The sequence below is a fragment of the Plecotus auritus genome (genome assembly GCF_963455305.1).
Source record: "Plecotus auritus genome assembly, chromosome: 7".
Classification (NCBI taxonomy): Eukaryota; Metazoa; Chordata; class Mammalia; order Chiroptera; family Vespertilionidae; genus Plecotus; species Plecotus auritus.
Window position 1 is genome coordinate 23,036,966 of NC_137774.1, and position 15,467 is coordinate 23,052,432.

A 15,467-nucleotide genomic window follows, 5' to 3' on the forward strand; every position below is an offset into this window, starting at 1 on the left:
AGTCCTGGCCTGGAAACTGCCACTCCCTCCTGCAGTGTGGCTGAGGCAGGCAGAGCTCTGTGCAGGGGGCAGATGGCGTTGGCTGAGAATGCTTCTAGAAACCCCGACAGCCCTGTCAGAGACCACACTCTGGGTGGGAGCCAGCCTCGGCCCCGGGGCACTTTTTAGGAGGTTAAAAGGGCAGCAGCTAAAGGAGGCAGCCTGTGGGGAGGCCTTGCTCTTCTTCACTCAGACACACCCTCCCCACCCTCCCCACGCTCCCCCTGCAGGGTCACCTCTGGCTGCATGGCTAGCACAGGGGCCCACAGACCATCACGGAGGGCTCGGAGGACGGGGGCTGGTCCTCCAAGGACCTCCTGTCCCCTAAGCAGGGGCTCCTGCCCCCTTCCCAGGCAAGACTGGGGAACGCAGGAGGGCAGCTTCCCGAAGCTGAGGGGCCGAGGATGAACAGGCTCCTCTGCTTTCAGATAACAGGGACCCCTGTGGGGCTGGTGGGGCCTGGGAGTAGATGAGAAGCAGGGCCACTCTGGCCGGGTTATCTCTGGGCTTAACACCCATGTCCGAGCACAGAGCCCAGGCCCGCCGACGCCACCTGCTTCTGGTGCTCTCCGCACGCAGCCTGGTCCCAGTGCCGCCGGCACGCCCTTCCTACCGGCCGGAGCCTCTTTCGTCCCACAGGGCTCCCACAAATGTGCTTTCTTTCCTCCTTGCTCAGTTCCTGCATAGCCTTTGACCAGCTGATGAGCAATGCCCACAGGTAGGGCATCAGCAGGAGGGGACACTGGCCTGGTTCGGAGCTGAAGCCATTTCCCAGGTCCCTCCTACAACAGCTACGACGTGACACCCGTCCCCGGCAGGGACAGACGCGCACCAGAAATGCTGCCACACCCACTCCCAGGGACCCACGGTACTCAGGTCCTCCCCAGTCTTGGCTTCAAAGGAGAAGAGACAGGATCACCCACCCGGACACCGGGACCAGCACCCTGTGCAGTGGCCTTCTCAGGGCCACTCTATCAGGATGACTTGTGTCCTGACCGAGACAGAGTGCGTCCTGTCGCGGCACATTACGTGCGGGAGAGCAGAGGCTGCGCAGGCCTGGCGGGCGCTTCCCTGGGTCGGAGGCATTTGATAAGTCTGGCTGAAGCCATGCTTAAGATGAGCCAGATGCAGGAGCAGCCCGGGCGGGCGGAACTCCCCGGACGGTGCGAAGGGGAAGGGCCCTGGCGGGAGGCAGGGGATTCACTGGAGCCCCCTGCAGCGGGCAGACAGCCCTGCCGGATGACCTGGGCCCCTGCCGGATGACCTGGGCGGTCACTTCACTTCTCATCTGCTTCCTCATCGGTCAGGCAGGAGGGGAGGGGCGGGCTGGCCTGGTAGCCTCGCGGGGTGTGTGGGGCTCTGGGGAGAAGAGGATGCGAAGGGGCTTTAAGAAGCAGAACACACAGGGCACACGTGTGGAGGCCACTCTGGTGGTAGGGGCGAAATGGTTACAAGGTGAGCTCTGCCGTCTCTGATGTGTTGGCAGCTGAGGCCCCGGGGGAGTGCTCCCCACCCAGGAGCCTGAATGCCCTTCCCAGCTCCAGGTCCTTGGCACCACACGGTGGGGGGCTGGGGGGGGGGCAGAGCCGCGGCAGACGCCCACTGAGGCAGATGCGGGGCTGGGCAGCCTGGCACTCCGTGTTTGGTGAGAGAAGATGCCCGACCTGGTGGTGCGACACGACCTCCTAGCGTGTGTCTGCACGTGGCCGGGGTGGGTGCCAGCGAGGGCCCCAACATGCCCACTCAGCATGGCTAAGAAGAGACAGGGCTTGGAAACTGTCCCGTGGAACCAGGTGTCTGGCAGCTGGCCCTGCCCCTCCCGTCTCCTAAGTCCAGCCTCGAAGCTCTGACGACCCCACCCAGCTCCCAGGTGGGTCTTGCCGAGCTGCCTCGGGGGCTGCGAGACGGCACAGGGGCCTGCAGACCGCAGGAGACGCTGCGCCCCACGGCCAGAGCACATCTGGTTCTCATTCAGATGTCCGAACGTAATTACATTCTCTGCGACGCAGCGGAAGAGTTTGGTAAGATGTGGCTTTCCCCACTTTCCATCAAGGTTAAGAAATCAAAGCCTCTCATTCCACCAGCCTCCCTGTCACCGGCCTGTCCTCCTCGGCAAAGGTCACAGCCGCATTCTGTTCCGTGTTCCAGAGCTGATGGCCGGGGCTCAGTGGGGACACGCAGTCCCACTGTCCCCCTTACCCACCTGAGAGGATTAACAGCGGAGGCCACACTGCAGGCTCCCCTCAGAGCGAGTTCGTGCACTGGGGGTGGGGCGGGGAGAGCTCCCGTGGACACAGCTGCTGCGCGGCTCCCCTCGGTGACACCGCAGGGTCCTCCTCCCACTGCCTGGAGAGAGGCACCGAGTACACCCCGCCAGGACGCCCTGTGTCCTTCCTCACGATAGGAAGCACGTGGTTCGGATTCTGGTCTCTGCAGCCCCTTGTGAGAAATGCAGCTTCCCACAGTCAGGGCAGGGCAAGCCCCGCCCCCAACCTCTGCCATCTCACCTAGCAGCCACCCCCACACCACCCCGCTCGGCCCATGAATGCCGGAGGAATGGGAGAGAAGGCCAAGAGCCCTCTCAAGGCGTCCCTCGGACCGCTGGTCATTTGAGGCCTGTTGGGCTCTGGACCAGGGACCGGGCAGCAGGGACCGTGGGGCAGTCCTGGCAGGAGGCGTCCGGCACGGCCCCTAGAGGGGCTCTCTCCAGCTCCCACTCCAGCTGAGTATCTTGGTTATGGCCTCTTTTCACTCCAGGATTTATGACCTTCATAGTAATGGGTTCCATTCTACTTCCTCTACGCCTACTTTTCTAATTACCGTAGAACAGGCTTTATGAGAGTTTCTTCATAAGTCAGGGTATTTTTCCTTTGGAAACAAACTGTCCTGCGAGTTAATGACTTAGAGTGGGTGTGGATGCTACCCAGAGACAAATGGGGGCTGGGGAGGGATAGCCAGGGTGGGGGTAGGGGGGAATCTTCTAGCTCCGTGGTCGGCAAACTGCGGCTCTCGAGCCACCTGCGGCTCTTTGGCCCCTAGAGTGTGGCTCTTCCACAAAATACCACGGCCTGGGCGAGTCTATTTTGAAGAAGTGGCGTTAGAAGAAGTTTAGGTTTAAAAAATTTGGCTCTCAAAAGAAATTTCAATCGTTGTACTGTTGATATTTGGCTCTGCTGACTAATGAGTTTGCCGACCACTGTAAGTCTAGCTTAAACAGAGCTCTGTGGGGGTCCCTTTAAGAAGTCAGGCCAGCTCCAGTGCAGCCCCCATGCTGCTCACAGCATCCCCCCACAGAACCAGGACCGAGCGCAGGCACACACACAGGTAGGTGTGAACCAGCCCACTCTGATGTCGCCGACCCTGCTCTAAACAGAAAGCACCTGGTGCATTTGGTTCCAAAGGGTAGACTTTAGGTTCGGTGTGGATTTAATTTCTTGGTGGCATTAGTGCCAGGCCCACATGTGTGGTACCTTCATACAAGTAAAGCAGGTTTTAAGAAAACGAACCCAGTTCCTGGTCCAGTCAGCCTAGGCCAAGTCTAGTAAAGAGAATGACAGGCGGTGGTGGGAGGTGGTAGGAAGGGGAAAAGTCTCTGTTGCCCACATCGGGGTCCCAGCCTGTGCCCTTGAACCCATGCTCCGCGTTGGGCGGAGAAGCACAGGCCTCAATTAATGGCCGCGGTGCCAACTGCCCGATGAGCACGCGGGCGGATGCCGGCGGAGCCTTTGTGCTCCTGGGCAGCCTGGCGGCTGGTGCCGGGCCCTATTCATTATTCAATTCCACTCGCTCTGAGCGCCCTTCCATTTGCTCCTCCAGGAGGAATAACAAATCTAGAAATGCAATTCCACTTTGGCGTATTAAGATATTGATTCGCCTGCCGAGTGGAAGTGCATTTGCTCCGCAGCCCTCCCGCGGGCAGGAAGGGGTTAACCAAATGTTTATCACAAGGCTGGCTTCAGAGTTGAAAGTAATGTGATCAGTAATGAATTTTGTGTTACATTAGGTTGTATAAATGGACAGACAAGCGCAGACAACAAGTGGCCAGGAGTCGGGGCTAATCTAATGATGTAAAAATAGAGACAGCACCAATTATACGAGGGGCCAGCTCCAGGCTCCTGCAGGGACTGCAAATGAATAGGTACAAATCAAATTACTCACTAATAGACGCACTACAAGAGGGGCAGTCAATGGTAAATGCATTAGAGCCCAGTGACCTCTCTGCTCTGCACAGCAGAATCCGAAAATTTGACTTCCATCTCAAAAGTGGGGGGCAGGGAACGGGATTCTCAAAGAAACTCTTGTTGGGTGAGGCCCAGCGACGCTTCCCGTCCCAAACCCGTCAGCCCCATTGCCGGAAGGTGTCTCCTGCCTGAGCTGACCTCTCGCCCTCACGCCAATGCCTCCCGAAGCCTGAGCGCCGGGGGACAGGGAGGCACCTCTCCCGGGACAAAAGGAGCAGCGGGACGAAGCCTTCCACGTGGGCAAAGACAGGAAGTTACCTACCAACACACTTCACAGCCATGTGCCGCTCAGGGGTGGTGGTTTTTACTGCTACATCAAGGGCTGTGTCTGTATTGGAAATAAAATATTTCTTTAAATATTGGACCTTTAAGAGAGCAGCAAGAGCTGAGATCGAAGCGGGGAAACATCAGAATCTGGTTTGACCCCTGAGAGCTTGGCAGGGGGTGTTCGTGGTCTGTCCCAAGGCACAGCACATGGAGGGGTCCACATATTCTCACCGGGTTCACCTGCTGTCATCCCTCCCTCTCCTCCTCCTCCTCCCACTCCTGCCGCCCGTGCCCACAGTCCCGCCTGCCGCATAGGGTGGGGAGCAGTGAGGATGTGGAGGTAGAGCCAGCATCTTGGGCAACCCCTCAGGTTTTCTTCCCCCTCTCGGGTGTAGAAGCCAGCCTGCAGCTCAGAGTGGCTGAGTGGCCGTGTGGCTGGGCTGCTGAGACGTGGCTCATGGAGATGTGCTCAAATGGAACCGTACGCTCCTGGGCACCTCAGCTCCCAGGCAGCTCCTCGTGGCTCAGGGCTAAAGTACAAAACCAAAGACTCTCCATGCCTTCCAAGTGCCAGCCCATGCCCAGATGGAGGCAGGGGCGCTGGTAGGCTTAGCTTCCTCCACGGCCCCAAGGCCTGTGCCAGTCACACCCATCCAAGTGGAGATGTGACGCCGGCCCTGGGAGGCTGGAGAGGATGGGACGTGCCAGTCACGTGAGCACAGGGGGCCCAGAATGGAAAGTCATCCAAATAAATGAAGCAACTGGATGTGGGTTCTCCCCAAACTCAAGCCCTCGGAGGGGTGGAATCGCAAGCTATCGAGCTACACAAAATAAAACATATGTGGGGGGATCAGGGGAGGTCGGTGAAGCCTGGGGTCTGAATCCTGAGGGATTCTGCCAGTAAATGTATAGCTGTCTACTGCAGGGGCTGCAGGTCCCTGGGGCAGGGCTGGGATAGAAAGAGAGTGGGCGGGAAGACATCGCCGAAGATCTGCTCTGCATGCTCAGAAATGCCTCCTGTTCGATCCGACTGGACTGGCATGGCTTGGCCTCCTCTGTGCAGCGTTCTTGCTTTAAAGCTGAGGCCCCGGATTCCTAACGGGTCAGAGGGTCCTGCCCAACTTTCATTTTCTGTGCGTACGTGTCTGTTTCCTCTGTTACCAGCCACCCAATCTAGGGGGTGGTCAGCATACCTCAGACCGTCTCTGAGGAGGCAGGGGCACAAATGAACGATGGGCATTTACCCATCCATGACTGTGCGCGACTTTGCTCAGATCTCACCCCTCACAGAAAGGTCATCGGCTAAAGGTGAATTCCCTGGCAGAGGAGGATCAGAGAGAAACCCTCCCCTTTGTTAACCATTTACCTGCCTTAATGTCTCCGGAGGACGGCCCTTATCCAGGGGGTCCCACCGCCCCTCCCCACCCTTGTGTCCAAGCCTAGACATTGTCTACAGGAATCCCTGCTTCTGTGTTGGGGCAACCCCTGGAAAGGGGACTCTGAAGGCTCACCAATGAAGTCACAGGGGCACATGCTCCTTGTGGACAGAAATCAGCATGTTTTGGTTAAAGAGTTCAAAGTAGACTTTGGGCAACTACAAGATGTGCAGAGGAGAATGAGAGAGAGAGAGAGAGAGAGAGAGAGAGAGAGAGAGAGAGAGAGAGAGTCACTATTGACCTGGAATCAGATCTGAGAACTGCCTGAAAGGAACCAGTGTGTCTTTTACACACAGTGATTTTGCCCAGGGCTCTGGCTGGCTTCATTGACCTCTCAGGAGCCACAAAACCCCGTCCAGTCATTCAACAAACATTAACTGGGGCTCAGCGTGGCTCTCCTCCCGAGCTGGACGCTGGGCAGGGAGGAGGCTGGTGGGTAGAGGTAACAAAGACGGTCCCAGAATCTGGAAGGGGTTTAGGTAAGATCACTCACTGCATGGGCAGTGGGGCTGAGGGCGGGGTGGGGGGGGCGTGGGACCACCAGAGCTGGGCCTCCCCCAGCGGCATGTAGGAGGGAATCAGCCATTGCCGGTTAACAGAAAAGGCAATGTTCACTGTTTGTCCAGGGCCAAGTGTCCACAGGAGGTGGTGCAGAAGCTCAGCGGAGACAGAGAGGGCATTTGGCTGCATGGCCAGAAAAAGCTTCACCGAGGAGCTGAGGTTTGAGCTTGGTCTAAGCAGGTGACTGAGCAGAGGGGGAGGGAGCAGGCACTTCGGCAGAGCCAGGTGAGCAGGGCGGGTGCAGGGGATGATGGGACACGGTGACAGGCGAGGATGTCTGCGTGAAGGTGGTGGTGGGGAACTATGAGTAAGGGTTCTTGTGGACGGGAGAGTGGGAGATCAGGTTGGCGAGGAAGGCCTGTAAGGGACTTGAAAGGAGCCTGGGCACCTGTGAGTAGGGAAATGGGCCAACAGTCAGAGGGGGCCCTACGAATGAGCACCCCTTCCTCTTCTGGGACCCCTCCTATTCTGAATAAAGGGTGGACATGATTACTATACCCCTCTGCCCAGGTGAGACTGATGGGATCTGAAGAACTGGAAACTCTTCAGTTCCCAGATTTCTCAGTTTAATCCTGTATCTTGTAGTGAGGATCTTACTGCCAATCTTCCACCATTTCTCTTTGTGCACTGGAGACAGGAGTGTCTACCCAGCGGTGATGATCTGATCAGGGGACGTTTATGTGGCCAGCGTAGAGCAGAGCATAGAAGCCACGTGGAAGGAGGTGGCCATTATTCTCCAGTTGAGAGGAGTAGAGGAGGCGACACGTACAAAGTGCTTAGCACAGTGGTACAGGGGCCGGGACACAGCAGGTGCAATCGGTAAACATTTACCAGATGCACTGGTTTCCCGGCCCATGGAGCTGGAGAATAAAGTGGACCGAGGAAGGGAAAGGAGGCTGCCCAAGGTCACAGGCTTCCCCCTTCCTGGTGAGGACTTCTAAACCCCACGGGAAGGAACACAGAACAAGACCTTCTCAGTGGCAGGAGCTGGGGGCTGGGAGCTGCGAGGGCCCTCCGATCTGGCCTTTCCCACCTGTGAGAGTAGCTGGAACAGGCAATGGGACACTGAACTGAGACACAAATAGCAACACCAACAATGCCACCCACCACCCCAGGAGCAGCCGCTCCCTTCCGCCCAGAGCGAGCGGGGTGCTGTGGTCCGCAAGGCGGTGGGGGAGGGCACTGGGCTCTGTGTCTGGGTGCTCACGTTCCCCTGGAGCTTACGCTCTCCTCTCCACCCCCAGCCATCGTGGCGTCTGTGACTGGGGAGTTTTTGCTGTCAAGTCCTGGAAGGAGCATGGGCTGTGGGCAGGGGGCCAATGGCTGTCTGCTTGGCCCAGCTCAGCCAGGTGGGCCCCCGAGGGCAGCGGCGAGAGGAGCAGAAGGAGCCGACCCACAGCTCAGCACTTAATCTCTTTGAGGGTGGGAACCGAGTCTTACTTCTTCCTGAGATGTCCACCCCGGTGTGGAGGGCGTCAGAGGTGCCTACAGACAGCCTGCCTGCCTGCCGCAGCCACAGACAGATGTGTGGGCCCACGAGGAGCTCGCCGAGAGAAGACACTGACAGTTCTCTGTAAAGGCCCCGCAGGAGAATTCGGGGCCCTTCGGTGAAGCGGAGACAAGGACCTAAGTGACTGGCTAAGGTGCTTGGATGACAGTGTTTTCCTGAAAGTAGGGATGTCCAAAAGATAAGAGAATTAATTCACGGCCCTGATGCCTGCCATTGTTGCCTCCTGGTCCTGTGGCACCTTGCGAGGGGAGGGGTGATTATAAGCCCCACTGGGGGTGTCCCGGCAGGGAACTGTCCCGGCCCTCAGCTGGGGAAAAGCAGGCGCTCCAAGGCCCATGGCAGGAGCTAGCCCAGAGGGGTGTAGGGGTCCACACACCCTGTGCGCATCTGGTCAACCCCGTAACGCTAGCTAACATTTGTTGAGAGCTTAATTCCTGCAGTATGGAAATGTTATTAGCATGTGCACGCGCGCGCGCGCACACACACACACACACACACACACACACACACACACACACCGTGCTTTTAGCTTATCTTTTGCAGAACATAGGCAATCAACAGATATTTGTTAACCAACTTATTGAGATCTTGACCACTTAAAAAACTGCATATAATGTTCAAAACGTGCCTTTACTGTTAAGGAGGAAAAAATTCACACCCTCTCCGTAAGTAAAAGATGTTTCTGACAAAACTTTGGGAGAGCTTTAGTTGGAAAGCACCTCACAGCCTTGTCTGCTGAGGAATTAATGCACATAGAGGAAAACTCAGAGGGTTTAGTAGAACGAACTTGAGTACTGGTTTCCCAACTGTAGACAGTGATTCATCACTGTATTATGAAATCAAGTTAGCTGTTTGTGACATTTCAATAAGAAGAAAAAAGAAAAGAAAGAAAAAAGAAAGTCCTAGAATGCACTGCTTATCATATTGTCTTGTGAAAGTTTTCTGTATCTGGGTAAGGAAATAAATGTATTTATGACAGCAGGTAGGAGCAAAGATTGAGCCGACCGTGGGATCCCCACGAGGAACAGCCTCTGGGTTAGAAGAGTGTGCATTAAAGAGGCGGCAGACAGAAAAGACGAAGCCTAAAGGAGAATGAGCAGAGTTCCCGGGACTGCAGGAAGCCACAGCCACAGGGAAGAGACAGTCCCCCTTGACCTTGAGAACTGACTTAGTGAGCTCCTGAGTCAACAGCAGCAAAAGGAGGCGGCCTGCAACACAGCTGCGTCAGGAACACTTTAGACAGCTGACGGGGGCCCTGCGAAGGGGGCGTGGGGCTTTCGCTGTTGGACATCAGAGAAAGCGGAAGACAAAGGCGAGGTGTAGCTAAATTGCGATGGAAAGAGTTAACGTCTAAAGAGAAAACGTACTGAATATGTATCCAGGTGTTCGTTAATTTTTTTGGGGATATTCGGTTATATCTTTACCTAGACACAAAACAATTGGGAAAAGTCAATGTTTTGCTTATTTAAAAAATTCTACTTTCCACAAAAGGCAATTTTGAAAGGAATGTCTGCTAAGCAGGAATTAGTCAAGCTATTTTGAGGGGGGTGAGCGGGAGAGGAGGGGGCTGTGGGAACCGGCATTCCAGGCCCAGGGAGAGGTATGTGCAGGGGCCAGGCAGGTGGAGAGGGCAGTGGCTGGTCGTGAAGGCTTTGGACACCATGAGGTGGGCGAGCCCGGGAGAAGGACAGGGCAGGGGGAGAGCAGTTCAAGCTGTGGATGCAGAGATGTCAGTGGGTGACCGTCTTGGTTCTGGAGACCAGGAGAGATAGCCAACTGGGAGCTTACTTGGAAGTGATCAGTTTATAGACGGCATTAGCGGCCACAGGAGCAGTGGAGATGCCCTGTACTGACTGAGGGAAAAGAAAGAGGCCGAGAGGGGGCCCCGAGAAATACACTGAGGCCGACAGATGAGGAAAACCCAGGGCAGGAATTGAGAAGTGGCCCAAGGCAGAAAGCAAGCCAGGAGAGGGTGGGAAACCAAGATCAAGGTCACAGGGGGTGTGCACAGGGCCAGTGCTGGGGTGCAGCGACTTGACTGACCGTGCTGAGGTAAACTGGTGAGTGGCTGTGGTGGTTGGGTGATCTGGGGCAGAAACAGGAGGAGAGAGGAAAGTTGTTGCGGGAACATTTAGGGTCTGAGTGCAGGAACTCAAGAGGTTTCTTCAATGACGACCGCCACTGAGCCATTTTCTGAGCGTGAGAGACACGATGGTGGGGAAGAGATTTGAGAGAGGAAAATTCGAAATAGTGTCCATGAAGAAGGAAAGAGACTGATTTCAAGGTGATGGACTGAGCTGCGTACCCCACTAAATAAACAGCACATTAAGTCCCACTAAATAACTAGCAATTCTATGAAAAAAATGTTAAACATAATACATAAGCTCTTCGAGGACCAGAGACCTGGGGAATCTCTAAGAGGATGAAAATAGACGGGGTGCCCCAGCAGCAAGCAGGGGCGGTAACAGGACGGCTAACGTCTAGGTTGGATGGAGAATTCATTCCTTCAGCAGTGACTGCAGACCCAGGAAGGGACAGACACTGCTCTAGGCACTGGTTTCTGCTGAGGAAGATGAGTGCAACCTGAGACGAGGAGAAGGGGGTGGTAGGGACATACAGGACTGCCAGGCTCACTGGAGAGGGGAGACCATCCACGGGCAGGGGCACCAATCTGACCAGTTTGTGATTTTCCTTCAGCAACCTCAGTGAGAGCAGAGTTCGACTGACCTCGATTTGGAATTCTGCTGAATGGGGACAGGGAAGTGTAAACAGGGGTGGGGCGGGGGAGGAGTGTAATGATATTAGCAAGAAAGCAGTCCAGCCGGTTATTGTAGGGCTGGACTGGCAAGTCTCACATGTGACCTAATTAGACTCACTGGTCAGCCGCCGTCACGGAGGCCAGAGCTCACACCTGCCCCAGAGGTTCGCCGTATTTTAGCACAGACTTTCTCACAGCCAAACGTGCATAGAGGGCTTGTTAAATGCAGGTGCTGATCCAGTGGGGCTATGTGGGGTCTGGGATTCCGCATTTCTAATCAGCAACTGGGTGCAGATGGTGCTGCTGGGTCAGGGACCACTCTGAGCAGTCAGGTTTGGAAAGGCTCTGCTGTTCTGGGGGGAGAGCTGCGTTGCACTATGGGACAGCTTACCGGTGGCGGGGTGCTGGGGTAATGAATAAACCAATAAACTATGTCACCTTCTCAGGAGTTCTGCTAGACGACTGACATGTTGGTAGCTTGAAATTGGCCATAATGAGTTTTTACACGACAGCAATCCCCAAATGTTACAAATTAGGGCTTTTCCCGCTGCCCTACAGAGAGCTGGGTGTTAAACATCTACCAGCGAGTCACTAGCTAAACCTGTAGAAGAGTGAGGCATGCTGGATACTGGGCTGCAGGGTCAGGGGTCATGAGAACATGCTCCATGCACCTCGGTAAGAGGCCAGCAGGCCCGGTGGCTGCACTAAAACCGCCAGTGCCTCCCAGAAGGCTGCAGGGACTGGTCATCTCTGGTCCCTGACAGGCAAACACCGGCTGTCACCCTACCCTATGCGCCACCCACAGAAGCAGGGTTGGGGGAGGGAGAGACTGAGAGGCTGCTATGGCCAAGGGTGACTTGCCAGAAATTCTCATCCCACGTGGCCCTGTATTTCCCCGGCTCTCTCTGGGCAGCAGGCTGGCGGGCATGGGAGTGCTCGCTGCCCCGTCAAGGCTGGGCTGCCCCGCCGGCCATGCTGCATCTGCAGTTCTAAACTGTGAAAGGGGACTCTCAGCAATGGCAGAGGGAAACAGGCCGACTCCCGTCATCTCTGCTTTACTTGCTGGCCTTGCTCACCGAGGCTGAGGTTTTGGAAAATAAAGCACACCTGTACATGGTCCAAGAAGACCCGAAGAATCCCCTCGGTGACAGCTGGGGGAGGGACATGCAGTCCCTCTGCCCAAAAAGGGCGTCTCCTATTTTTTTTTTTTTGACCCCTGGGTCATTCAGTTTTAATTTCCTCTCTCATTTCTTTTTTTAATTTCATGAACCTGCTTAAGGCCACAGAGTCTCCCCTGGGCCCCAGCTGTCTGGCAGATGGCTCGCTGCCAGTTTTGCTCAGTTACTAACTGCGCCAGGCTGAAGTCCCCAGCCCTGAGCGAAGGCACCTCCGACCCGCTTGCTGGCTGATGCTGAACGGCTTCAGAGGAAGCTGACCCACAGCGGCTCCAGCCCCTGGAAGGACACCAGGCCCTGGTTCATGTGAACTGGGGCTGGCCGGGGGCCCAGAGATTCAGGGGAAAGGCTGTGCTCCCAGCGAGGTTCAGAAGCTTTCCAGAGCTGCCCCTCACTTGTGGGCCCAGGTGGGAGAACAAGGGCATGATGAGCAGCTGCCACAGCTCGGGAGCTCTTGGTCGGGGGAGCGAGAGGGTGTGCACGTGTCTGGACCTGCCCGAGGGAATGGCCGTGGCGTGGCAGCGTGCTCTCCTTCCAGGGGCGAAGGGGCGTGGAAGGAGGCTGGGCCTCAGAGACGGCTGGCTGTCTGCCTGGCCCGAGCAGGTACTTGGTGCCTCTAACTAAGCCGCTTCTCTCCCTCTCGTGCACCCATTCTGTTCCTTTGCCAATTAGTATACAAGCACCATGGGCAGGACGATGCTAGCACTGCGGGAAGAGAGGAGGGCAGTGTCTCTTTCCTCTTAGTGCAGGAACACAGGGCCTACACGGGATGGGGAGGAAGGGAGGGAAAAGCGTAACTGTTGACCCCCGGTACCCCAATGCCCCGGAGGACCTGCCGGGTAGGGAGACTGTGGGGGACCCGCCGGGAAGTGAGACTGTGGGATAACGCTGGCCAGGCAGTTCAAGCCCTGCCCAAATGCTTGGACCCTCAACACCTTGCTGGTCCTGGTCCCTGCCCCTGGGTTGTAAGTTTCTCCTCTCTGGGATCCTCTCTCCAGGGAGTGTGGGGAGCAGGGACGGGGCAGTTCACAGTAAATGAAAGCAGGACTGGGGTGCGGGGGTGGGGGGGCGGGCCCTGCTGCCGGGATCTGCTTGACCCACTACGAGTTCCCGCTGACCTCAGGAAGCCGGGAAGCAACCTGTGGGGCAGTCTTTCTCAGGCATAAAGGCTGGGCTACAGCAGCACAGATATCCAGAATGAAGAGGTGCTTTGGACAAACAGCACAGATATCCAGAATGAAGAGGTGCTTTGGACAAACAGCACAGATATCCAGAATGAAGAGGTGCTTTGGGCAAAGAGAGCAGGCTGTACTGTGACTGTGGAGATGGAGATCTCTCTGCGTGTGCACGTGCACGTGTGTGTGCAGGCATGTGTACACCTGCTTGCTGGGGCAGCGCTCGCCCATCACCTAAGGATGTCTTCTGCCTGCTCCCTAGTTGCAGGAAGCCACCCCAGGCCTGCTGCTGGGCCCTCTCAGAGTCAAGACAAGGGCAAAAGGCAGCATAAGGGAAAACTGTCCGGCAGGCTCAAACCATCCCTGCCTGCTTCATGCTTGCTCCCTCCCCCCGCCAGGAGGCAGGCCCCCCGATACCTGCCACTCTGGGAAGCCTCCAGCATGGCAGAAGCAGGGGTGCTGCCTAAGCGCTCAGTGCCGAAGGGCTGCCGAAAACCTTAGAGACGCCAACGGTCCCTTCCCCTGGAGAAGGTGTCCTTCTGGGAGCCAATTACAGAATACTGTGTTCATGACAACTTTTTTGTATGAATTATTCCACCGGGAACTCCCCTTTACACAGGGTTTCCCACTACTGGAAGCTTCCCCAGGGGCCGGCAATCAGAGAGCTAACTAAGGAAACAAGCAGTTAAAACAGACACACACCTTCTCCCGCCAAAAAAGCTCCACACCAGCAGGTGCCAGTTGAGACCAAGTCAGGCGAGGAGTGTGATGCCACGTTACCTGTTCCGGATCCCACCACGTCCCGGCTGGGCGACTCGGCCATGGCGTCGGCGAGCCGCTCCCGCAGGCCCTCCTCGGTGTGCTCCATGGAGGACATGTGCCGCAGCCCGAAGCCCTCGGGCCAGCTCCCACACACCTCCAGCAGGGTCACGCTCCGGTCAAAGGTACCTGCAGCACAGGGGACATGGCACACGGAGTCCATGCTGTCAGAGGCCCTCCTTTCTGTCCCCACCACCAACTCCCCGCCCGTCCAGGGGCCAGTTAGCTCTTCTCCAGGACAGATGAAGGAGAGAACACTACAAACCACGAACGTGGGCCCTGGAAGGTTAGCTCGGTTGATTAGAGCATCGACCTGATACGTTAAGGTCACAGGTTCGATCCCCAGTCAGGGCACATACAGGAATCAACCAATGAATGCATCAATAAGTGGAACAATGAGTCAGTGCTTCTCTCTCAAAATTAATTAAAACACACACACACACACACACACACACACACACACACACACACACACACACCATGAATGTGTAGGATAGAAAGCAGCAGCTATGCCACTGGGTCAAAGTGTAGACCTCCAGGAAATGAACTCTATGATGTCGCTGGGTGAGTGGTTTTTCAACTATTTTCTGAGCAGCGACAGGGTCCCTCTGAAGTTTCCAGGGATGGCTTCAGGGACTAGGGGGCCCCACAGATCAGCCCTGATCGCTGGCCAGGCCTAGGGACCAGGTTAAGGGCAGCGAACCTCCTTCCCAGGTTCAACCAAAACACCTCTATTTGTCTCTGTTTGATACAATACAGCTTCCCTTAAGATTCATTTAAAACAGGGGTTATAAAGCTTAAACTTAAACTTTCTAAACCACTATATCCCATACCACACCTCCTCATTTTACATTTGAACTTCAGGGAAGTTATGGCCCCAAATCCAACAGCACGTTTGTGGCTGACCTGGTTCAAGAACTCAGATCTCTGTTATTACCATGTAATAACTACATACGGTGCTAGGTGGGTCCTGGAAATATCAGGGGGAACACTGGGTAAAGGATATGACGGTCTTTATCACATGAGAGAAATAGAAGTCTGGAACAGACGGAATTTCAGAGGGAAGATGAGGCTGGGATGTGGGGTGGGGAGTGATTAACTGGGGAACTTATACACATACACGTACAGCCCATGGACACAGACAGTGGAGTAATGAAGCCCGGAGGGGCGGGGGTGGGGTGGAGGGGGTCAGTGGGAAAAACAAACAAAGGAGACATCTGTAATAGTAAGGATAAATTAAAAGAAAGATATCCTATATAATAAAAGCCTAATATGCAAATTGACTGAATGGCAGAACAACTGGTGGAATGACCGGTCGCTATGATGTGCACTGACCACCAGGGGGCAAACGCTCAGCGCTGCCCCAGCCCGCAGGCCCCAGGCCAGCCAAGGCGGGTGCCAGCGGGCCCCGCCCTCCCGATTGCCCTGCCGGTCACCCTGCAGAGGGAGGTGACTGGCGGTGGCGGGAAGCAGGGCCAGTGAGCAG

The 15,467-nt window shown here is 56.0% G+C and overlaps 1 protein-coding gene across 15 annotated transcripts in view; it reads right to left on the reverse strand.

The window, feature by feature from the left end:
• Window positions 1–15,467, reverse strand: part of BCAS3 (BCAS3 microtubule associated cell migration factor) — a 490,554-nt gene that overhangs the window by 7,032 nt on the left and 468,055 nt on the right. For 8 of the 15 annotated variants that reach the window (XM_080677787.1, XM_080677784.1, XM_080677789.1 and 5 more), the window contains 2 exons: window positions 13,943–14,110; window positions 4,543–4,608 (listed from right to left, as the gene is read on the reverse strand). In XM_080677787.1, the coding sequence (XP_080533913.1) occupies window positions 4,543–4,608; window positions 13,943–14,110 (234 nt within the window). The remainder of the gene's footprint in view (window positions 1–4,542; window positions 4,609–13,942; window positions 14,111–15,467) is intronic. The other 7 variants (XM_080677777.1, XM_080677775.1, XM_080677776.1 and 4 more) reach the window with 1 other exon arrangement.